Below are 26,516 nucleotides of genomic sequence, written 5' to 3' on the forward strand. Positions count from 1 at the left end.
TCATCGCGGCGGCCCTCTCTGAAATTCTTGTGCCACTGGAAGACGTGGGTTCTGGATACAGCATCCTCACCGTAAACCTCATTGACCATTTGAATAGTTTCCGTTGGAGTTTTCTTGAGTTTGACACAAAATTTGCTGTTAACACGTTGATCGATGGTACGCTCCTTTTTCACTCCGACGAGGTCACTGAACACGCAGGCAATAGGGAAGTTTCCTTCATCAAAGGAAACAAAAGGCATTGATTACGATTCGTTACCCACCATTAGTGTATTCATTATATACAAATTATTTGGTTTTAGGAATCCCAGTTTAGACGAATGGCAATGGTCAATTTTATCCTCATTTGAAAAAGGCCAGATTGGCGCCCATGCGATGCCACTCCACATGAAGTCACAGGGACCTAGTTTCTATATGAGTAGATAGGATTTTTGCATCGTCTGAGATTACCAATGCATGCATAAGGCACAGAGCTCAGGGAAACATCTCTTAATAGTCACCTATTAAAACTGCCGACGGTCGGAAAGTTTCCTTAGTTTGATAGGGTATTAATAATCCTTATTTAAGCCAAGTGCTACCTGCAATCAGGGTACTCTGCTGCTTGCTAGCAGCCTGCATCTCAGCGGCGCACACATCTTCGCCCCAAGGTCACCTCAATTTGCGACAGCGGGAACCAGAAATACGTCACACGGGCTTTTCCCAGCATTCATAGACGAAACCGTCGACATACAGTTATCATGACTTGGCCCGACAAAAAAAATAGAAACTCCGTGCCATTCTTTCGTTGATGTAGTTACAACGAGGGCCGGATGTGGGTGACCCGGGGCCCTGTTTGGTGGGAGGCCTACATCCATAAAAAGAGCAGCTATGAGCGCAACTCGTGTTTCCGACGACACCGCTTGGCGTGACACTGGTTACGATCAGAGCTACATAACAACGCCGACGGAAAAAGTGTCTATTTATCAGCAGCATTAACCATTTATTAACGTCAATGTATACGACTACGTGTTAACCAAAATGCAACCCAACTTCACTTAAAATCCCGTCATACATTATGTTTTTTTCTGTTCTTTTCCGATTATTTTCCTTCATATTGGCGGAAGGTTCACGCTTGGTGGCCTAAGGCCCAGCCCTTTGATCCGGCTCTGCTGACAATTAGTACTGGGAGTAAGGCCCCCACTTCCGATATGCAATTATACTTGCAGGGACGGAGAAGAGGTTCATAAAAGGAGCATCGCGTGTATTTCTTTGCATGAAGAACTCAATGTATGAGCATGGCGAAGTGGATGGCTAGTATTAATAACGAAAATATTTTGCAATGTCCACTTAGACTTTTGATGAAGTACAACGCTTTTTAACGCTAACGTTACATCATCAGGTACACTGGTTTTTACGCCAGAGTGCCTGATGATGTAACAGTAGCGTTGAAACTCGTTGTATTTAATTAAAAGTCTAAGTGGACACTGCAAAATATTTTCTTTGCCCGCGGCCTCTGTCCCGCACTTCCGCGTCCCTTCTGCGAGAAATGAAGTGTATCGGTGAGGCATCCCAACCACTCACGATCGATTTGCGATTTGAAAATATTCAGTGCGACTTATGCAATAGTTGCGCTGAAATGGCCTTTTTCCTCCGACTTATTCTGCCATTCCGCACAACAATACTTGAGTCCGTGAAGAGTTTTCACTCGCGTAGTTCCGGGCCCCTCCCCATTCGGCGGCGGCGGGGTAAATTCCTCCTAGTTTTTGCGCCAAACAACAGGTCGCGGGTTCGAGTCCCGCCTGGGTAGGCTTCCCCTGTCCATGACATGGTTGTTCGTGTATGTTTAATTGTTGATTTTGTTGAATAACCCGGTATAAAATGTTTCGGAAATCTTCGGCTCCTTTCGGTGGTGAGTTTTTCTTTCCAGAAATCCTTGTAGGTAGGTACAGAGATATAGCCGTTGTCTAAAATCATACGGAAAACCAAGGGAAGGTTTCCATTTGAAAAACAAGTTTTTATTGACGTTGGTGTCTACTCACTGTAGCCTGATTTTTTCAAGAGAGTAACTTTTGAACTCACAATAGCGTGTAGACATACAGAAACGAGGGCGATTTCTGCTCTGCTGCGCTTGCGACCAAGACTGAAAACGAAAAATCCCTGATAAAGTTACACCCATCTGCCTCACTCCGTGTTGCCTTGCGTTATGGTATGCCTGGCAGCTAATGTCCACAGACGCCAACACAACTCGGGAATAAGATGCGTTGGTCGTTCAATTCGCTCAACATGTGGCGAGAAACACGGAGATGCGCATACGAATCCCGATCGAGGCTATTAATTTTTTCTCTGAGAAATTTTCGCACTTGATGTTAGCTTATGCTCTGTGCTAGTACTAGGGTGGTTTCCTATTATTTTTTTATTGCCTAAATCGAAAGATAATTACTCCTGGAGTACCCATTTAACGCTTTTAGATTTTCGAATGACGATATCTATTTTTCGCGATTAAACGAAAAGTGAAACTTTTTCAAGCACGAAAACGCGACGGCTAAGTAGGAATGATGGGAAAAACCCGTGTGACGTATTTCTGGTTCCCGCTGCCGCCCTGTGAGGTGGCCTTGAGGCGAGGCTTGAGCGCTGATACGACGCAGGCTGCTAGCAGGTAGCGCTTCGCTTAAATATGGATTATTACTACCTTATCAAACGAAGGAAACTTTCCGACCTTAGACAATTTTAATAAGTGATTATTAAGAGATGTTTCCCTGAGCTCTGTGACTCATGCATGCATTGGTAATCTCAGACGATAAATCTCCTATCCTCTCGTGTAGAAACTAGGTCCCTGTGACGTCACGTGGAGTGGCATCGCATGGGCGCCAATCTGGCCTTTTTCAAATGAGGTCAAAATTGGCCATTACCATTCATCTAAACGGGGATTTCTAAAACCAAATAATTTGTTTATTATGAAAACCCTAATGGTGGGTAACGAATAGGAATCAATGCATTTCGTTTTCTTTGATGAAGGAAACTACCCTATTCGTCGAGAGAGAATGCAAAATATGTACGAGTGGGATTGTGAACGAGTCGCGAAGAGAGAGAGAGATAGAGTCGTGAGAGTGGGTGTCGGATGACCTCGTTGGTGTGAAGGAGTCGGCCGTTTGGGAAGCCGTGGACAATGACGTCGCGCTTTAAGATGTCCATCAAGGGACGACGACGTGTCCTCCGCCGTAATCAATCTACTTCCGACTAATGGGCAGGGCGCTCGCTTATGAACGTGACGACAGCTACGTGACCACTCTGAGAGAGGCACGAGATGCACTCACGATCAGTCGCACCCCGGCCGTACTGATGACGGAAATCGCTGTGTGTTTGACGTCTGATAATAATCTGCCGAGCTCGAAGAAAGGAACAGAAAGCCTTCGAAACGAAATGAGTGTCGAATATGCTGTGGAAGTATTTTAAAGTACATTCGTTCTTTGATCAATTTTTATAAGCTTGACGGGAAGAATTATAAACAAAATAATACAAGTACACATAGTATTACAACCCTAGGGTTGACCCACTGCAACCTTGTATTTCTCCTTACACTTCTATTCTTGATCCGTTTCATTTTCTTACTTGAGGCTCTTCTTACTCGTATATATTTTTCTTGATAGTGAAAATTAATCTATATTTACTTTATTTTATGGAATATTTTACAATGAAAACATCAAAATAATTAATAGATGCTTACGCCAAGTTAATAGAGAAACGGCAGTATAGTATGAGCTGTTATATTCCAATAAAAAGAAACAAGAAATGGCATCTCATTATTCTATTAAGAATATACTCTACAATAAAGTGAGAAGACGATCGTGTTGTGAAAATTTGATGAGTATAATAGGTCTCATAAAACTCGAGTCGACTGATATTATAAAGCGAAAAGAAACTTATTACATTCACCTTTTCGATATTTACGTTAATGATTCAGCAAAATTATGGAGAATTGTAAATAATATTTTAAGTAGGGGACCAGATAATAAATAATGTGGAGCAAATTCAATTATTAGATAAAAGTAAATTTTCAACTGATGCAAATGATATAGCTTACGAATTTAATGGAAATTTCTGCGAGATTGCACAAACAGATCTAACTTACTTAATAATCGTAGAAATTCTGATAGTGAGTATGAACAGTGTGTTTTAGGAAGTAATCTTTCATAGACGTTATTTTTTAATCCTACTGATTCGATGAAAATAATTAACGTAATATTGGAACTAAAGCCTAAGAAATCGACCGGATCACAGAACATATCTATAAATGAAATCTCAAGGAAGAAAAAGTAATAAAAATCCATGCGTTAAATTTTCTAGAAAAACATAAATATTTTATCAGATATGAATTTGGATTTCCTTAAAGAATGTACCGAGTGCTCTCTTTAGAATTTTGTTCCGGAACTTATGAAGGACTCAATAATAATTAAAAGGGAGAGGCATACGGGTGTATGCCGCGTGACGTAGTGGAGATTGCCCCGACGTTTCGCTACCGACTGCTGGTCACTTCTTCAAGGGAATGATGCTGGGATTTGGTTTTGGCTGCCTTTTAATTTCATTCGGGAGGGGTGGGTGGAGGGTGTGTGGAGTGAGGACTGGAGGGAGAAGGTAACGAAATCAGCATCCGTCATCCGCAACATTCTTCAAGAGACTCATAGTAATTGTAAATTAGCTACTCTTTTTATTGACATCAAAAAAGCTTTTATGACCGCATAGACCAAGACATGGCTTAAAAAATTGTGCAAACTGGCATTAGAGGATAACCTAACAATTGGTTCCGGAGATATCTTAGTTGAAGAAGTCATTGTCAGTGTAACAAATCCAAAATTGCTATGCTCAAAAGTTTCATTGAATTTGTTGTCCCCAAGGGCTTGGTTCTTAAGCCAAATATGTTTTGCGTTTACATTAATGATTTATGACGGGGATTATTCAGTGGAAAATTAATATCCTTTTTGGTGATACAGCTTCATGCTACTCAACCTGACATATCCATGCTTAACCATCAGTCACAGATGCTAAGCGATCTTGATAGATCGAGATATTTGTAGAGTAATAGCAAGGTAATATCAGTGCAATAATTAGATATGAAATGTTCAATTTAAGTAAATAATATAATGAAATAGCGCGTACTACAGATTTTCATTGAGTAAAAATAGTAGAGATTGTGCAATGCGTATAATAGTTGAAAATGTGAACTTCATAAAATAATTGGACTTACTTATTGATGAAAATGGACATTGAAAACTCAACATTGCAATTAATATGTGCAGAAAGTTTTCTCTAGTACGATATCTCGATCCCCTATGCGTCGTCATACGCTCCGTTTATTTCGCTTCGGCACATTCCAGACTGCATGACTTATGGCATAATTTTTTGGGGTGGAATAGTCTTTTCTAATATTCAACCATGACATATGCTTAAAAGAAGGTTGTTTGAATAATTCTAAATCAGAACATTCCTTTCCCTCTTTTAAATACCTAAATATATTTCCCATGAGATATTTGTCTATAAAAGTTTAATAAGTGATATAAAAGAATTTTTATAACTTAGGGGGGAATTCAATTGCAGCAAATGAATATGAAAATAAATTATGAGGTAAATTTTATACTAAAATACAAAAACCAAATAAACAGAAATTTCAAATTTTCGCCAATTTTCATACATTCAGTGTATTCATATGTGAGCTTTTTTATTGCTGAGAAAGATTTCGTAAAATATCCCATCAAATTAATCCGTGGCATATGTTCAGGCATCTCTTAGAATACGACTAATCAGTGAGTAGAAGGTGTAGTTTTGCTCATGGTACTTTATTTCAAAAAGAACATAATTTCTCGTATAACGTGTTGGTAATATTATGTTTATGTCCCAGAGGAGCTCAGGAGAATCGATGAATTTATTTTGCAAATGAACATGTATTTGCTCTTCGTTTGTGTAAGGATGGAAGCCCAAACATTGACTAAAAAATGACATGGTGCATAATTGATAAAGTGCGTGGAGATAATAGTTCCTATGCTTTGTGTGGTGCGGTAACGTATAATAGGGTAGTTTCCTTCATCAAAGAAAACGAAAGGCATTGATTGCGATTCCTTACCCACCATTAGTGTATTCATAAAATACATTTTTTTTGGTTTTAGAAATACCGGTTTAGACGAATGGCATTGGTCAATTTTATCCTCGTTTGAAAAAGGCCAGATTGGCGCCCATGCGATGCCACTCCACGTGACGTCACAGGTACCTAGTTTATCTACGAGTAGATAGGAGTTTTACATCGTCTGATATTACCAATACATGCATGAGGCACAGAGGTCAGGGAAACATGTCTTAATAATCACCTATTAAAATTGCCTAAGGTCGGAAAGTATCCTTCGTTTGATAAGTTATTAATAATCCTTATTTAAGCCAAGCGCTACCAGCTATCAGGGTACTCTGCTACCTGCTAGCAGCCTGCATCGCAGCGGCACACACATCGTCGCCCCAAGGTCAATTCTTACGGCGGGAGCGGCAGCCAGAATGACGTCACACGGTTTTTTCGCAGCATTCATACTTAGCCGTCGCGTTTCCGCGCGCTTAAAAATTTTCACTTTTCGATTAATCGTGAAAAATAGATATCTTCATTTGAAAATCTAAAGGCGTGAAATGCGTACTACAGGAGTAACAATCTTTCGATTTAGGCAATAAAAAATATTCGGAAACCACCCTATTAGGCAGCGGTTGTATACAAAATACAATATTTTATACTCTTAAAAAAGAAAATAAGGTTCTTTTCAAGGTTCCCAATTTAATCGGAATTTCATGAAGCCGAAGCAATTAGAACTTTTTGCGGGTTTGGACTCTCCATGTAGCTTGATTTTTCCTCTTTAGTTTGAAAAGCGTATTCCCTCCGTCATTAGAAGATAGGTTCCCTTTCATTGTGCTAAGCAATGCGGTAAAGTGAAGTTTCCCTTTGAGAAATTCAAAACTCCTCGCTCAGAATCGAGGGATAGGATTACTTTTATTTGAGTTCGTCGCTACCTAGAGGTGCATGCGAAATGATTGATCGAATCAGATGATGGCGACTAAACAGAAATTCATATTCTTGTGTCTTACAATAAGTCTTGTTAGTCCGAGGTGAGCTCTGAAAACCAATCTTCTGGTTGGTATATTGAGTTATTGTTCCGTAATTCGGCTTATCAAACGGAGATACAAGTGAACAGTGGCGTAGCCAGGAATTTCGTTCGGGGGGGGGGGGGGGGGGGTCCAAAACCAGGGAGGAAAATTTTTTGAAAAACCAAGAACTAAGTAATGAGTTTTAAACTAATTTGAACACTTTTCATAAACGAAAAAACTTAATTTGTTAAAGAAACATTTTGTAAATTCCTAATTTTTCAATATTTTGTTTTCTTTTATGAAGGACAATAATTGTGTTTCTATATTTCGGGGGGGGGGGGGGTCCGGACCCCCCGGAACCCCCCCCCCCCCCCCCTCCTGGCTACTGGAAGTGAATAATTCCTCATGGAATCGGTTTTGGTCGAAAGCCCTCCTTTCAGGCGTCAGTGGCAGAACCCGAGTCCAATCCCGTTGATCGATGATAATTCGCCCCAAATAGGGTGGTTTCCTATTATTTTTTATTGCCTAAATCGAAAGATTATTACTCCTGGAGTACGCACTTCACGCTCTTAGATTTTTAAATAAAGATATCTATTTTTCGAGATTAAACGAAAAGCGAAAATTTTCAAGCGCGCGGAAACGGGACGGCTAAGTAGGAATGGTGGGAAAAGCCCGTGTGACGTCATTCTGGTTCCCACTTCCGCCCTGTGAGGTGACCTTGGGGCAAGGATATTGTGCGCCGCTGCGATGCTGGTTGCTACCAGGTAGCAGAGTACCCTGCTAGCAGGTAGCGCTTGGCTTAAATAAGGGCTATTATTACCCTGTCAAACGAAGGAAACTTTTGGACCTTAGCCAGTTTTAATAGGTGATTATTAAGACATGTTTCCCTGAGCTCTGTGTCTCATGCATGCATTGGTAATCTCAGACGATGTAAAACTCCTATCTACCCGTATAGAAACTAGGTCCCTGTGACGTCACGTGGAGTGGCATCGCATGCGCGCCAATCTGGACTTTTTCAAATGCGGTTAAAATTGACCATTGCCATTCGTCTAAACTGGGATTTCTAAAACCAAATAATTTGTATATTATGAATACACTAATGGTGGGTAACGAATCGCAATCAATGCCTCTCGTTTTCTTTGATGATGGAAACTACCTTATTCTTCATCGCATCCGCCGCATATGAATTTAACTGTTCGCCCTTTTTTCATCCGCGCAGTGTTTGGAGTGACAGATTGTCCAATCAAGTGAGACTTATATGCCCGATTGCGAGATCGCAGTTAGTTTTAGAGACCGTGCAATTTGGTTCGCTATACTGTAATAGGTGTCAGCAGCTGCCCTATGACGTCTTTGAAATTCTGAAAAGCGCTGAAAGACTTTGCTTAAGCAGTGGTTCTCAGTTGGTTTTTACCAATTCTGCGAGGTCCTATCCCCATTTGCGCAGGGGTGGGGGGCTCCTAGTGCAACCCGCCAAACGTGGAAAGTAAAGATAAAATTAAGTACCTTTATCTGGACTATTACGATTAATCGCGCGTGATATGCGATGCCGCGGAAAAGGTTGCTGGGGTGGGTAACTTCCATTCAGTACGAGTTATTGACCTAGCTCACGCGAATCGATACGAATGCATTACGCGCGCAGATAAGTTATTGAAATTACCGCTAGATCGGCAAGGGAAATAAAGAGGAAAATTGAAAAAATGGCGATTTTCGATTATGAATTGGAACTATTCAAGCTCAATCAGGGAACATCTGCCAGCATATATCAACTCGTTATTTTAATAAGTACTCTTAATACATTCCAACACAGGGGGAGTAACAATGGAGGATAGATCTCCCCCAAAGCATCAGAGAAATAAAAATTTTTTTAAAAACTATTGTCTAGTTTTGACATATTCTAAATGCATCTTCTTAAAGTTAAATCATAAGTTCCAAAATGATGTAAAATTTATTTCCTGCAGGCATATCATTTTTTCCCCGGACCTCGTTGCCTGGGCGGGAGTCGCCTTCCCTCCCCTCCAACCATATCCCTGCTGTCTGTAAAAAAAAAGCAAGATACCCGAGTTTGAGGACCTCTAGCGTCTAAACGAAGCAATCAATTTCAATGCAACAAAAAGCATACGAAATAAAATTTATTTCTACGTTGTATCATGTACTTTAAAAAATCTTCGGCTTAATAGTATTTCCTGTACTTAATTTTTCATCAAAAAAGTACCCAATTTTTGCGCGTAAAATCAAGTTGCCCAACTTTGAGCACTTGGAATTCCCGTAGTTTACGTTCCTGTAACTTGCAATTTTGATGTAAAGAAGCCACATCTATTATTAGCAGTTTGCCGAAAACGAATCGTTTATACCACTAAAATTAACGGAGTTGTTGTAAACAACGCAAACCTCTGCTAACTTCGAAACCAGTGGGTCAACTGAAAATTGATTGGTACTGTTGTCTTCCGTAGAATAATAGTAATGCAAGGACATATAAAATGTTTATTAAATATCAATAATAACGTCAATATCTCTTATTATTTATTTAGATGTTTCTATGCGCGTACCGGCAGCTCCGTCGTGGGAGAGGGAGGCGAAAAGAGGCGCGTGGTTGCCACCGACTCGGTAGACTGCGCGCTTCCTTTGAATGACCGACTCGCACGATGAAAGTATCGTTGTTGGACCCTTCAGATAAACTTAAGGCCAGGTTGGGCTGAGCTTTCATCTAAATGCTTTTCTACGACGTAAATTCTAAGCCATAATATCGTAAATTTTCTCGGATGGTAAAAAACTATTCGAATGCGTAACGTAGGAAACATATTCCTCAAATAGAAACCGTGCACTGCCCTCCTTATTACTCCAATCGTGAATTCGTCGATGAAGATCTTCGGCCTTTCCAAAAGACGAACCCTCTTCTGTGCCGTAGGAAGGTCACCACTTGTGTTCTCCTTTTCACAATCCTTCTGTAGTCACGCCACTTTTTCAACTGATATTATATCGCGTTTTGGAGACCCTTTTCGTGCGCCTTTTCGAAATTCTTACATGTTTTCACAAGAATATGTTTTGCGCCAATGAATTACCCTACTAGTAAGTCATTTAATTATTTTGGAATAAACAATAAAACGGATTCTTAAATAATTTGTAGACTACACGCCTATAATAACTGGGGCGAATTACTTGTTACTGGATCTAATTATCATTCATCCTTTTATGGAAACAAACTCAATATTTCAAACTGAAGATTTCACCATATCTAGGTTTATGTTCTATTTCCATCCCAACGCCGTAAATCATTTATAGACGCTGCAAATGAGCGTGGGTGAAGAAATATGTTTGCAGCGGAAGCTAATGCACTCTCATCTCTACCCTCGATTTGTTTTGAAGTGCGCTCAGACCTCAGATTATGCTTAGAGTAAGCTCTATGGCTCGGGCGAATGTGCCGAAGTGATGCGCAGCGCATTAGGGGTGAACGGAAGGAATGATCGTCATCTGCTATACAACTAATTACACATTCGTAATAGGGTGGTTTCCTGTTATTTTTTGATGGCCTAAATCGAAAGATTATTACTCCTGGAGTACGTATTTCACACTTTTAGATTTTTAAATGACGATATCTATTTTTTGCGATTAAATGAAAAGTGAAAAATTTCAAGCGCGCGAAAACACGACGGCTAAGTATGAATGCTGGGAAAAGCCCATGTGACGTCGTTCTGATTCCCGCTGCCGCAAGTGAGGTGAGGCTTTGAGCGCTTATACGACGCAGGATGCTAGCAGGTAGCAGAGTACCCTGCTAGCTGGTAGCGCTTGGGTTAAATAAGGGTTATTAATACCTTATCAAACGAAGGAAAATTTCCGACCTTAGCCAGTTTTAATAGGTGATTATTAAGGCATGTTTCCCTGAGCTCTGTGCCTCATGCATGCATTGGTAATCTTAGACGATGTAAAACTCCTATCTACTGGTATAGAAACAAGGTCCCTGTGACGTCACGTGGAGTGGCATCGCATGGGCGCCAATCTGGACTTTTTCAAATGCGGTTAAAATTGACCATTGCCATTCGTCTAAACTGGGATTTTTTTAAAACCAAATAATTTGTATATTATGTATACACTAATGGTGGGTAACGAATCGCAATCAATGCCTCTCGTTTTCTTTGATGAAGGAAACTACCCTTTTACACAAACGTAAAATTCCATCGGTGTCCTTAAAAAAAATAAGTTAACCCGATCGCGTATAGATCTTGATATCCTACACTATTATCGATCCGTCATCTGAAGTTATTTCTAAGGGCGCGGTCCAATAAACGCTCCCAATATATTCTCTCACAATGAGCAGTGGTTCGTTATTCGCTCCCTCCCGAGCGCCAAAGGTTCAATGGTGACGTCAAGGGAAACTCATCGTGCCGCCCGAGATAGATTGTAGCGCCGGTTCGGGGGAGAAGGATATTCGAAATAACGTTCGCTCACTTCGAGGTCCCAAACACAACTCTTTATTCTTTTCTCTTTTACAAAGGGCCAAAGCCTCTCTCCCCGTTGTGGGCCTTCACGCCCCTTCTCCTGGGTTTCCCCCCAAGAGTCCTTTCCCTGAGACGCCGACCGCGCGCCCTCACACTGCTGCTTTCCCGACCATAACAGGGTTAATCGTGTTTGCAGCCGGGTGATAGTGTCCATTTTCACCGACGTTTCGAGGTTCGACTTGTTCCTCGTCATGAGGGACATTCCCTGATGAGAAAGAACGTGTCGCACCTCAAAACGTTGGAGAACATAGGCAGGGGCTCAGCCAGGAATTTAAGGCTGGGGGGGGGGGGGTGCAACTAGTACCGGGGTGTGTGGGGGTATGGTATACCCATCAGGATAAGCGGTAGGTGCGAGATTAGTGAATTGCGGAATTTTAAGATAAATAGTTTGAAATGGTGAGTTTTGCGGCTTTCTGGGGGGGTACTTTTTATTAATCCCTACGCTATTCTATTGGTAATATCAATCCAGTCTAGTAAATCGAATTAAACTTAAAAATTTCTCTGAGCTCTGGGGGGGGGTCTTATCCCCCAAAACCCCCCCTCGCTGCGCCACTGAACATAGGAGACACTAGTATCACCCCGCTGGAAACACAATTAACCTTATTGAGTAATCGTGCTGCTTCCAGCCTCACTCCGAATGCTCCTGGAAAGATGTTGGGACTGCTGTAGCGAAAGCTTATTGGCGCGCTGCATTCAAAATGTGAAGAAGGTGGTGGGAGAGAATCGTTTGGAGTATTCCGTTTTGATAATGTTTCCGTCCCTCACTCCCTGATTAATACCACTACAATGATATTCTGTCAACACATGAGCATGTAATTCCCGCAAAACATTGTCATGTAAGTTCTGGCATTTGGTTAGTTTTACAGTTACTATTCTTGAATAGTGTCCTTAGCTTAGATATTATTAATAATCAATTGAAGGGAAAAGTCATGCATAATTTAAATGTTAAAAAGAGGATAGGGGTTAAAATGAAAATATTGTCTGTGCTACCTAATCTAAAAATTGCTGGCAGAAAGTATGTGCTCGCACTGTGAGCCTTCAATTAGAGGTAAATACATTAAGGGAATTAGAGCTACCTTTTCATCAGTGGTGTAGCGAGGGGGGAGCCCGGGGGGTCCGGATCCCCCCACCCCCTGCCGAAATATAAAAACATAATTTATTTCCTTCTTAAAAGAAAACAAAATATGTATTGAAAAATGATGATTTAACATGATAATATTTCTTTGATAAATGAATGTTTTTCAATTATGAAAAGTGTTAAAATTTGTTTATAACCCTCTACTTGGAACCCTGTTTTTCAAAAAATTTCCACCCTGGCTTTGAACTCCCCCGAATGAAATTCCTGGCTACCCCATTGCTTTTCATTATGGTTTCCAACAATATCCATTATAATTTAACTCAATGAACAATACCTATAGCCCAAAACAACATTAATTCTTGCCTTTAAGTTTTTTCAACTCTGTGTTTATCTCATTTTAAACAATCCGCCATAGGAAAATACAGGTAGTAGTTATTTTCTCTCTGTACCTCATCAAGTGGTACTTATTACTTTTTCATCCTCCATATTTATGCTGATTTTGTTCTCACTAAATGCTCTGGTGTCATATATGAATCAGCGTCAAATATGTTCTTTTGTATTTCTCCGAAAGGTTAACTTCACATATTCCAATATTGTACCCAGTGCACATTAAAAGCAATAAGTAAATGACAGTAGTTAAATGAGCTACAAACCAAGCTCTAGATTATTATCGAACGAGATAGTTGATTTATCTTTCCTTTCAATTTGCGGCTTCTTAACTCCTTCACGAAATCTTAAATTCATTCTGAGAAAATTCCGAGGGTAAATACCGTCGGAATTTTCTCAGAATGCACCTTTATGAAGTCGTAGTCAGCCATTGTGCAATATATACACCATAAAATCTTTAAAACTGTTCACAGCTATGAATCAGTATCGCCATTCCTGTTTGTTGTTGCCGTGGAGCAAATCTGTTTACTCGTATTCTGACGTCACCGAACTTTCTTGCAGCACGAAAAATTTTGTAATTTTCGCAAACTTCGAAGCTCAGTGGCAACAAGAATGTTGAGGCATTTTTTGAATACGCTAATAACTATAAATTACTTATCAATAAATGTAAAAAAATTACTACATGTTTTAATTTTATGAGATCATCCTAATACCCTGGGCCAGCACTAAGGAGTTATGCCAAAGGGGAGGCAAAGATCGTCCCCCTCATCCCCATACCTCTCCCTGCCTCCTAACACTAAAATATCTATAATGCCTCCGTAATCTACTTTTTTGAGATACTGTGGTTAAAATTACACACCATATATGCTTGCTAGTTAGAAGTTTTATACAATTCAATTAGAAAAATTAAATAATCTTTTCAATAAACTTTTCAAATTTTGCCGCCCACTGCAACCTGCCGCCCCGGGCACGTGCATCCGCTGCCGGCCCTATTTCCGGGCCTGCCCTTGCCACTTCCTCACAAAACATTGCAGATTCCTCCCTCCGTGACATATCTGGAGTAATTAATACATTCTTCATTCGATCGTGTTACCAAGGATCGCGGATAGCTATGAATCCCTTACAATAGGTCAAAAGGCAGCATGGATTTTTGCGTGCGTCGGGGTCCCCGAAAACTGTTTTCGACGCGCTCTCTACGTTTCCCATAGACCTGGAAATTTCCCAAATAGGGTAGTTTCCTTCATCAAAGAGAACGAAAGGCATTGATTGTGATTCGTTACCCACCATTAATGTATTCATAATATTCAAATTATTTGGTTTTAGAAATACTGGTTTAGACGAATGGCAATGGTCAATTTTAACCGCATTTGAAAAATTCCAGATTGGCGCCCATGCGATGCCACTCCATGTGACATCACAGGGACCTAGTTTCTATATGAGTGGATAGGAGTTTTACATTGTCTGAGATTACCAATGCATGCATGAGACACAGAGCTCAGAGAAACTTGTCTTAATAATCACCTATTTAAACTACCTAAGTTCGGAAAGTTTCCTTAGTTTGATAAGGTATTAATAATCCTTATTTAAGCCAAGCACTATAACCATCTAGCACTGTACTCTGCTACCTGCTAGCATCTTGCATCGTATCAGCGCTCAGTCACCTCAATTGCAGCAGCGGGAACCACAACGATGTCACACGGAGTTTTCCCGGCATTCATACTTAGCCGTCGCGTTTTCGCGCGCTTGAAAATTTTCACTTTTCATTTAATCGCGAAAAATAGATATCGTCATTTAAAAATTTAAAAGCGAGAAATACATACGTGAAACATGAGTAGTAATCTTTCGATTTAGGCAATAAAAAATACTAGGAAACTATCCTATTGTCGATAAGACGATGTGTTTTTTTTCCGACCACAGAAGAACCCCTTACCTGCAGACACCAAGTATAACTGGCATTATTGTACATCTTCTTTTGGGTATATATTTCTTTTTTATGTGTAGGCGTGGGTTAGGGCCGTTTCACATGGACGCGGGCGGTCGCCGTTGTTCACATAGGCACGGACGAAATCCGTCCGCGTCCGGCACAATGTCAGCTGTGTGTAGCTTGCCAAGGTAAAAGAACGTCATAGTGCCGAGTGCAATTCAATCTATTGCGGTGATGAATATAATTTTTTCAATTACTTTTCCAGTGTCAGTTAGACTATCCATACTGAAAGTACGCATCTCCAAGCTCGCTCTAATTCTACTGACAAATCTTCTTGGTGTCCACACAAACCTGTGTCTGTGGCCTTTTACGAGCGGGCGGATGATCCGTGGGGCGAAGCAAAGGGGCGGATGGCTCCTCTAAGCGCGCGGATGGCCCCCACTCATGTGTACTTAACTAAGCTTCCATTTACCTCTATGGAGCATGTAGCGCAGACCATCCGCGTCCCTGTGAAAGGGGCCTTAGGTCTACATCTGACACAATAATATGGTTGATTTAGAAAGATACAAGTTCCATAGATGTACAAATCAGTTCCAGCATTGATTTCAAGGCAGTGGCGTAGCGAGGGGGAGTCCAAGGGGTCCGGACCACCTCCCCTCCCAAAATATAAAAAACATATATACTTTTCTTCATCAAATAAATCAAAAGTTTTGAAAAATAATGAATTTACAAAAGATTTCTTCGAGAAATGAAGTTTTTTCTATGGTGAAAAGTGTTAAAATTAGTTTAAAACCTTCGACTTGGTATCCTGTAAAAAAAAATTCCCCTTACTTTGGTGTTGGAGACCGCCCCCCACTCCCCCGAACGAAATTCCTGGCTACGCCACTGATCCATGGCAACTCCATGAGACATCCAAAGCTAATCAAAGAAGTTTGTATGGTGTACAAATGAGTTCCATGGGTGGATAAGTGGTTCAAATCAGTTCCATTGTCTATTTCAAAGTGCATACATAATTACAAAGCAGAGAGTACCGTGTACAAATGAGTTCCATGGGTGAAAGAGTAATACAAATCAGTTCCAACGTTAGTGCCAAATGCACGTGTTTCAAAGGTTGAAGGGGTGAGGAAATGTTTTTCATTACAGTTTCCATGGAAAATCCAAATCTAATCTGAAATAGTGCTGTCGAATTTATGGGTTGAAAAATTCTTCATTGTCTCGGTTTCCCCCCTGGCTGGCCCAGTCAAATTATTTCTTCCCCACTGCCACATGTGTATCGCAGAGGATGTATTCCATGGAAATATCTTTTCGGCATCCTTGAAATATTAAATGACCAATAACAACATGTACAAAAATTTAAATGTAGGTGAATTTTCTATTAAAGTGGAACCTCGATCTATCGTTTTTCAGGGGTATGGATGAAAAAAACGAGGAATGCGGGGAAACAAGGAATGCGGGAATGTTTGGCAAGGTTGCCTATGTACCAGGAAACGTTGGATTGTGGCGCTTAATTATGATATTCATTAATTCACTCAGGGATTCAAACAAGATTTTAGCTGATTACAGTAACATTAGTACTTTATCGAAACATTTAGGTCATATTGTTGATTCGACTTAAATCTCTTTCAAATATCCTTAAGGAACACGCCACCGTGCTAAAAAGTGTTTGCACTCCACTCGGCATTTGCACTGCTATTATGGATTTCTCTCTGATGTAAAAATTCATGAAACGCCATTTCCAATACACGTATTCACGAGAGCAATGTGCATGTTATACCTAAAACAATCACTTTCGCCGACGCAGTGATTGGTTTTGAGATGGATCACAAAGGCCAAAAATAGTTTATTTTTTGAAATGTTCCTTTCTAACAATTGAAATTTTCTTATAATTGAGGCATGCGTAAAGCGTGAACAATGTTGCATTAATCGTCAACGGCACGCCCACCTGATCCTCGGCTTCATCCCTCTTCTTGTTTTCACTAAGTATCTCGCTCTACCCCCACCCCTGCCGTAATGTGCTTGCGGACAACACAAGGCATTGCAATACTCACGCGCTACTAGCCCGGATTCTTTTCTTCATCTTCAATTATTTTCAGTCCATCTTTCATAGTTCTCACTTGTTTCTTCGGAAGGGCCGTGGTCCGAAGATGAATAAAAATAAAACTAATAAAAGTGAAACCAGACTTTATTGAACCCACACGGAAAACACTCGCTGGTTTGAAGTCAACCCACCGTGGAAAGTACGGAACCACTCGTACGAGGTGAAGTTCGGCACTAATGCTATCGCGTACGGCGTAACCAGAGCGTACTGCTGAGGGTGAAGCATAACCATATAACTGCACAATGAAATTTCTTGTCCTATAGAAAAGGCAACTTACCCACTCATTTCTAACAATAAGTAGCATAGCTCTAGATGAGCAGATGAATTTAGATTGCTAGAAGGGAGAAGCATAATATCCTGAGAAGATATCACTTCGTCAGCAACTCTGACATGTGAGACTTGTAGCATAATTCATAAATTGTAACCTGATGTCCTGTTTTCGAAAAAAATGTAGCATCAACTGCCTAGAAGCTAAGCTGCGAGGATATAGAGATTCGCCAGAAATCACCATCGTATTATTCCAACTATTTCTTGCTTAAAATGCTTAAATAGCGCTAGAAATACGTCGGGGTTGGTATCATTCTTTTTTGAATTACGTGCACATGACTAATATTTCAATTTAATAAAAGTATAATATCAATTGCTGAAATTCATTGCTTGACAACTTTTGGGCTAATAGGTGATTCATGCAGCAGTTGACCTCCAGAAACTGGTAAATTTAAAGGAGATAGGCTGAAAAAATTCAGTGGGTGAGAATTGGAGAGGCACGAAACATGTTTGTATTGTTTTCATATAACTTGATATTTTCTTTCGAAGATTAGATCTTCGTAATACAATCCCTGCGCGAGCTGGGACCTTTTGTTTGATTTCAGGGAAGAGGAGAGCGTCAGAGGGGGGGGGGGGAGGCAAATGCTGAATGGAGGGGGATAGCGAATCTTGGGAAATGCGCCATTGTTACTATCTCACGGCACACAGCTTCTCCCTATGGTAATTCAATCTCCTGGGGAAGAATCAAACTATGTATTCAATGGTTAAGTACATATGGCCAAATGCCCGAGTTCTTTGCCTTTTCTAAGTAATAAGAAGGGAAATGGAGTGATTCCATTACAAATAGCAAAGTAATATTATTTTGTCTAATTAGTTACCAAATTTGACAATTTGTGAATGTTTTGAATCCTTCTGAAACAATCCATGCCACATAAAATGTTTCCATAATGAATATAAAAAACCGATCAGCTATTGGGGACAAATTTTGTCTCTATAACGTAATATGTAATACAGGTCACTAACACAATCTGTTTACCTCTGCATTTTCTTATTCTATTGTGTTCTTGTATTTCAGGGCAGTCAGCTATGCATGAAGTGAATGAAAAGCTGTTAATTGTTGCTTCAATATGTATAAATTTACTAAGTTTATGGCACAGTAGCAAGGCTGAAACTGGATCAAATGGTAAGCTTGGAATGAAAGACTTCCTTCATACTTTTCGGATTAAAAATTTGTGTGAAGCTCAGTTTACCATGTCAACACTCTCTGTTGAGATGTTTCCCATGTAATTTTCAACAGCATGGAAAAAGAACCAAAAGAAAACATTATATTCATGGATTTTTGTCTTGTATCTGCTATCAGGAGAGTATTTACAAATTGCCTGGATAACCCTGAAGAAATGTTGATGCTATCCCAAAAAATATCACAAAAAAATCATCATAACACTGTTAAAGACTTAGTATTTTAAGGGTAGTTGTATGGAAATGTATTAAAAGAAAGCATAAAAAGTGATACTATACATCTAAATCATGTTGATATCCAGGGGGTTGAGGTCAGGGTTATGACTACATATTAACTTTGGGACTTTAAGAAAACCAAATGGCTTAGTGTGGGAGCTATTAGTAAATTTTGCTCATCTCAGGTTCAAACATTTTTATAGAGCTACTGCATTCCTGTACTATGTATTTCAGCGAAGCGCATTGTTTGGGTTGTTCCCTGCAGTCTTTTATTTGTGCACAATGCAGCGTTGGTTGTAGCAATAGTTGCACAATTGGAGGAATGCAACCAAGGCTCCTTCAAGGCTACCAAGGCATTGAAATTATTGATGGGAAGTTTTTTTCATAAATAAGCATAATAGTCACACAAATTTGCCTAGGATAGTGTGTGCATTTCACAGTTGTGTAGCTATAGGAATATGTTTTGGTGGAGGATGAGGGGGATAGGGGAGTTAGGGGGGCTACTCCCCCAGGAAAATTTTTGAAACATATGATTGGACCCTTTGTGGTAGAATGAGTTATTATTATTCGCATGCTTTAACTTAATAATTTATTATGGGTGATCTATTGAATTAGCGTGTTAATTTTTGTGCTTCGACACTCTCAGAATGGAATTAATTTATGAAATTTTGCCAAAAAATTACAAAATTTAAATTTTTATTGTGAACGTGAACTATTTAAAAAATGCTTCATCCTCACCATGTCCATCAGAACTTTTGGGCAAACGATGCATGAATCAAGAAATACATATTATTTAGTTAACAATATTTTCTTTGATTCTCGTGGATTCTCTAATCAACTAGGTGTGATTCATAATAGCCAATAAATTTTACATAATTTGCCATTCTTTCATGCAAAAGTTTAACAATTTACTTTTACTGTTATAGTCTCCATATTACCAACATATTAATGAGTGTGTGTCTTCCAGATGTGAGATGTGAATTAGTTCCCGACGGTGGTCCTTGTCGAGGATTTACACACATGTGGTATTACAATAAAAACCTTGGAAAATGTGAAACTTTTATTTATGGTGGTTGCAAAGGAAATGACAACCGCTTTACTTCAGAATATGAATGCCTATTTCATTGTGGTGGAGGTGGCCGTGAGTAATTATTCTGTTTGATATCTCTATTGCTATGTTATAAATTAGTGAAAATGAAAAATAATTATGCACCAATCTTTCTGATAATTAAATTAATAAGGATGGCATTTTCACTAAAAACCTATAACTTATGAGAATGACTATGTACAACTTTTCCTCTATTTACCTTAGTGCCTTTCATATGGAAAGAAAACAATAGGGTGGTTTCCTATTATTTTTTTAATGGCCTAAATTGAAAGATTATTACTCCTGGAGTAGATATATCAAACTTTTAGATTTTTAAATGACATTATCTATTTTTTGCAATGAAATGAAAAGTGAAATTTTTCAAGCTCGCGAAAATGTGACTGCTAAGTATGAATGCTGGGAAAAGCCCATGTGACATATGGCTGCTGCTGTGTGAGGCCACCTGGGTGTGAGGCTATGAATGCTGCTACGATGCAGGCTGCTTGCTGCCAAGCGTGGCGGTAGCTTAGAGTACCCTGCTAGCAGGTAGCACTTGGCTTAAATAGGATTATTAATACCCTATCAAACGAAGGAAACTTTCCGACCTAAGGCAATTTTAATGGGTGATTATTAAGAGATGTTTCCCTGAACTCTGTGCCTCATGCATGCATTGGTAATCTCAGAAGATGTATAACCAGGGGCGGATCCAGGATTTTTTTCTGGGAGGGGCACAAGCAAGGCCGTATCCAGGATTTTGTTCTGGGTGGGGCACAAGGATACCTCGTAATACAAAACGAATGCAATGATAATGGGACCGTATTAAAAATCTTGCATATTTTTGAGGGTCTGGGGGGGGCACGTGCCCCCGTGCCCCCCCCCTGGATCCGCCTATGTGTATAACTCCTATCTACTCGTATAGAATCTAGGTCCCTATGCATCACATAGTGGCATCACATGGGCGCCAATCTGGCCTTTTTCAAATGAGGTTAAAATTGACCATTTACATTTGTCTAAACTGGGATTTCTAATACAAAATAATTTATGTATTACGAATGCTGTAATGGTGGGTAACGAATCACAATCAATGCCTTTCATTTTCTTTGATGAAGGAAACTACCCTATTAGGTATCATGATATTAGGAATATTGAATTATGCTCTTGTTATATAGTATCATAATTATGTGATTATTATCAATATTTTACCACCCTTCCCCCTCAAATCCATGCCTGCTACCGATACACAAATGAAATAGCATCTGCACATGAGATAATGCTCTCTTTTAAGCTTGATAGTGACATAAAAATTGATGAGCTTTTCTTATTACTAATTAAGTTAACCAACTGGTTAAGCTAGGCATGCATGGAAGCCATTATGCAACTATGATCAACATTTTTTTCTGTTTTGATTATATTTTTTTCTCCATTCTGCAAATGGCATATGCCTCTCTTGGTCACATCCATTAAACCTGTTTTCTGTTCTTCCCTGCTCCCCAACATTGTTCCCACCGTTACAAATTTCACCATTTTACCTTAACATTTGTCATTATTTGCAGAATACCCTTTAGATGATCAATTTACATCACCATATTGGCAGGGATGCCGACTAACAAAAAATATTGGGGGGGGGCCCAAACCGGGGATCTTGCCCCGGGAAATTTTAAAAGTAATGAGTTTTAAGTTTTTTAAGCATTTTAGAAGAGTCATATGATCGACATTAGAATCCTGATAACTCGAATCTTGATATCTGGACACTCCAGGGAAAATCGACAAGCCTGACACATTTTTTCCTCACACCCATAACTAATTTTTTAGGGGGCTCTGGCCCCCTCAAGCCCCATGGAGTTGGTGCCACTGGATATTTGAGGGGGATTCCAAAGGGATTGGAAACTTTAAAGTTGACTTTTTGCTCCAAATGTCAACGTTTTTAGGTCAACTTCCCATTTTCAAAGTCAATCAATAGTCCACTTCGGTCATCAACTTTCAACTTCTGTGCTAACATAACTTACATTTTTTTCCTTGCCGCATTTTCCATTTCCCAGCTATCTGCTAGCTGTGTGTACTTTGTATGTATTTTCCTTTCCCTCAAGTTCATGCCATCCATACCAGTATTTTAATGTATCAGACATAATCTTCCTCAAGAAACAACAGATTTTCATGCTTCAAGGAACAGATTTCTGTCCTATACATTACGAGTCTCCATGCTAAGTTATAACTTGTTATGATGACTTTAAATGCTCCATTAAGACAAATCAGTTATTTTTCCTCGCAGACAAAACTCTCACAGTGAATTTGTTTCATGTTGAAAAATTCCTCCTAGGGCACTGCTTCCCAGGTGAAAATGTGAGCGTTTTCTGATTGTTTAAGAATGCATCACGTAGGTGTGCATGAACTGCAAAGAACACTCAAAGAACACCATCCCAGTGCGTTCTCGAGAAAATTTTCTTTTCCTAATACATACATATTTTTTTCTGGTTTCATAAATTTATTTGTATTTTTCTGGGAGTTCCCTAACAATTACTTAGATTAATTATAGTGGAATGGCAGGACATTGCATTTACAGAGCACAACAAAAAAGATTTGCTTATTTATTTTAAGGGAAAGCAGGAGAGCAGCATAGCACAGAGAGGTAAACAACACTCACTCGTGTAGATGCTATGTTGCGAGAATATGAAAAGGAATAGTTTGCTGGCAGAATTTTGCTTTCAAACTTAGCATATATAAATGACTGCATGTTCTTAGACATTCTCAGCCCCTTTGATTTTTCATCTTTAATTTTGCTCTTTTTCCGTCAGACACTTTGCCCCCATACTTGAGGCCAGCCACGCAGCCAACGCCAGTGGAAGGGGACGCAAGAGTGAAAGGAAGGCCAAACATCACGCGGAAAGTCTTTGACTATGAGTGGTGGTCGTGGGATGATGATTGGAGTCATCTCCCTCCAATCCCCACGCAGGAAAGGGGACAGCAGTTGACTTTTGCTGAATCTGGTTATCATCAAATATTTACCTTTGCTCAAAAAAATGCATTTGTTCAGTTAGATGCTAGTCAGATACCATCGTTTCAACTTAGGTAATGAAATTTCTTCTGGTTCTTAGCTTTTTATAGATAAATTAGTCATTTTCCTTGCAAACACATATTGACTACTATATAGGTAGTTGCTCATAATAGAATATGATATGCAATGGCAAAAGAATCAAATATTTGGCCCATTTGGTCTCTGTCTTCTGAGACTCAGATATCCAAGTGGGAAAAAATGAGTTTTTCCTGAGGGTAAAAACTCATTTTTTTCAAAAATAGCAAAAGACTTCAAACTAAGTCCATTAGTCTAAGTCTGGAAGCTTAACTGCCGAAAAAGGGTATATTTTTCAAGTAGGTTAAACTTCAAGGAAGAATGAGGGCTTCAAAAATTCCAAGATATAATCATGAATAATGTGGCAGCTTTCAGAAAAAGTTATCTCGATGATTCCCTGGCCACTCTTGGGTTGAATCCTTGAATGGTCCTCTATGCTTCGAAATAAATGGATCCCATAGTTCATGAATCATGCCCCTATTTTTCCTAAAGCTTTATGGATTCAATGTGTATGTGTCTTGTGTTTCAACGCTGTGTCTTCTGTGCTTTTTACTCAGCTCATTTGATATTTTTCCTCTCTAAACTAGACATTAAAATCAGAAAAAAGGGAATGTCTATAGTTTGATGGATGGGGTAATGATTTTAAATTTTTTGTATTCAATTAGAAATTTCACAGAGTGGTTGACTGGTTAATATCTTATTGTTATTACAGGTTTAGCAGAGAGATATCATTCCAGTTCCGAACTCGTCTTCCTCATGGACTTCTTGTGTACCACAGTGTGAAAGATCGTCCAAAGGATATGGAACCATATGCATTATACGTGATTGTGGAAAAGGGAGAGCTGAAGGTTGTTCATGTCTTTGGCAAATATTCCACGACAGTGAATGTGGGTCAAGGTAAGAAAATATATAGGCTTTCGCCATGCAACATATCTGATATCCATGCAATGAGAGATGTGTAAACCATCTCAATGGGAGCATGACAGGTTGTTTATGGCTTGATATTTACCACCATACCCCATATGTACTTCCACATTGTATAACCTCGGCTCATTGCGTCTGTTGACAATTTTCCCATAGTGTTTCCCAGGGGCACAGCTAGGAATCAAGGCTGGGGGGGGGGTTTTAGGAGCAACTATAATACATTGTGTTGTGGGGAGTATTGCATACCCGCCAGGGTAAGTGGGAGTTGCGGGGGCCCTCCTCCAGAAAATTTTAAGATTAATGGTTCAAAATGACTAGTTTTACCGCTTTATGAGAGATATTTGATTAATCCTAACACTATTCTATAAGTAATACTAATCCATTAAGTAAAATGGATTAAACTTAAAAATTTCTCTGAGCTCTTTGGGGGGTTTTATCCCCCAAAACCCCCCCTCGCTGCGCCACTGGTGTTTCCTATCACTAACCCAAACTCGGTCTCGTGGTTTCAGCTCGGGCAGAGGTTGGGTTTGATGTCTTCTATTGTAATTCTCAGCGGCCTTTGCTTTCTTTACTTCCATCTTTTCCCAATGCTCCCTCAAGTTCGGCCACGATGGCTTCAGTGAGTACAAAGATATGGGAAGATTTGTGCATAATTTTCTTCCCATTAACAGCTCTGCTGGACTATATCCGGTTTCCAGGGGTGTTGGCCTGTAGACGAGTAACCCTAAATTTGGGTCTTTCTCCTTCAGTAAAATTTTTAAACTATTCCTACTGCTGACTCTGCTTGGCCATTGCTTCTCGATAATAATGGACTGCTCATTATTAGCCAGAATATGTATATTCTTCCGCTTGAAGATGATTAGGTTATTTCCACACACAAACGCAGTATTTGGAAAACAATAACTATTTATTGGTTTGTACACTACAGCAAAAATATATGATTGCCAATCAGCACTATGGTAAAGGCGATCTTCTTGGAAGGTGGATCAGGGGAGACTGTCATGGTGCTGCTCTGTAGTGGCGTGGGTCGTCATTTGTTTACTCTGCATTTGCATTTATTATAATTCAGAGTGATTCCTACTTGGAGCTTCCTCAACACGGCTTCCAGACGCTCGTCATGCAGCTCCCTCGTTTCACGAAACTCTAGGACATAATTGAGCAAATTGGCTGCACCTTCTAAACCTGTTAATGTTTCTGACTTTTTTTTCTGAAAATGTTCTCCCGATGAAGCCAACCCCATTGGGATGCGGTTGAAGAAATATCTTCCAAATGGCGCCATGAATGTCGTTATCTTCTTGCTCTTTCCTTCTTACGGTAATTGAAAATACCCTCTGCAGGCATCGAGTTTACTCATTACTTTAGTTTGACCTAGACGGGCTAAAATTTCATCCACTGCTGGTAGCATTTGTCGTTTGCGGTGTACTCCTTCATTAATTTGGTGTAATCGACTCATATCCTTATTTTCCCATTTGACTTGGGGACGACGACCATCGGTGCACACCACTCCATTGGTTCTTCCATTGGGGATATGATGTCTTCTTCTTCCATTTGTTTCAGCTCTTCCCTTCCTTTCCCCATTGCTGAATCTTGCTGAATTGCTCTTCTCAGGGTAGTCACTGCAAATGGTCTAGCATTATCTTCCAATCGAATTTCATACCGCTTCTCCATTTTTTCCAGTCCATTAAATAACCCAGGGAATGTTTTCTCCGGTTTCCTATGGAAGTCACACCGACCCATTTTAGTATTCCTAACCTCTGAATAGCTGTACTCCCTAGCAATAACTCTCTGCCCCCGGGAGTTACGTAAATTGTTTCTTCGCACACTTTCTCCTTCCACTGCAGCTTAGTCTCGAAATTTCCCTTTGCACAAAAGTTCGTCCCTCCCATGCCTGGCAGTCGTTTAGACACAGGGGTTAATTTAATTCCTTGAAATTTTTCTTCAACCATGAGGGATCCTAACACTGTTACATCTGCTGCTGTGTCTATTTTGAATCTAATATTGACACCATTCAGTGTGACTGTGACCCACCATGGCTCTAGATTAGTATCTACAATTCCGAAGTAATAAATATCTTCTTCGTCGTCTTCCTCCTGGACTACGATGATCCCCACGGATTTCCGCGGTCTACACATTTTTCTTCAATGACCCTTCTTACTGCACGCGTGGCACGCTGACTGTCTCACGGGGCAGTCTGTGGGCACGTGCTGAGGACTCCGCCTGCATTGGCCACATCTCTGGTGCTGGCTCTGTGCGCTGCCTCCCCCTGGTGATGCTCGCTTGCTGCTAATTGGCGTAGTCCTCTTCTTTACTTCACTAACCTCAAACTCTGATGCCGCTCCACGATGCGTTGACCCTTGGGTGCCTCTCAGCACCCCCTGTTGGCACTGTACCTCTTCCGCCTGACGTGCCTTCCATAGAGCCACCTCCAGTGTCAGGCCCGGATCCATCTGCAAAGCTTACGACAACTTCGTGTCATAGATTCCGACCACCATTTGATCTTGGAGAAGATTGTCCTGGAGTGACCCATATTCTCAATATTGTATGAAGCGATATAGGTCTGCGATGAATTCATCCACTGGCTCTCCCTCCTTCTGGCACCGTTGGTTGAACTTCGCCCGCATGTATACGATGTTCACCCGTCCCATGCAGT

At 40.1% G+C, this 26,516-nt stretch overlaps 1 protein-coding gene across 3 annotated transcripts in view; it reads left to right on the forward strand.

The window, feature by feature from the left end:
• The window catches only part of LOC124163971 (contactin-associated protein-like 2), a 130,172-nt gene that overhangs the window by 24,954 nt on the left and 78,702 nt on the right, over window positions 1-26,516 (forward strand). For all 3 annotated transcript variants that reach the window (XM_046541110.1, XM_046541112.1, XM_046541111.1), the window contains exons 2-5: window positions 18,409-18,516; window positions 19,756-19,929; window positions 22,668-22,941; window positions 23,655-23,839. In XM_046541110.1, the coding sequence (XP_046397066.1) occupies window positions 18,420-18,516; window positions 19,756-19,929; window positions 22,668-22,941; window positions 23,655-23,839 (730 nt within the window). In that variant the 5' untranslated portion in view covers window positions 18,409-18,419. The remainder of the gene's footprint in view (window positions 1-18,408; window positions 18,517-19,755; window positions 19,930-22,667; window positions 22,942-23,654; window positions 23,840-26,516) is intronic.

The sequence above is a fragment of the Ischnura elegans genome, chromosome 8 (genome assembly GCF_921293095.1).
Source record: "Ischnura elegans chromosome 8, ioIscEleg1.1, whole genome shotgun sequence".
Classification (NCBI taxonomy): Eukaryota; Metazoa; Arthropoda; class Insecta; order Odonata; family Coenagrionidae; genus Ischnura; species Ischnura elegans.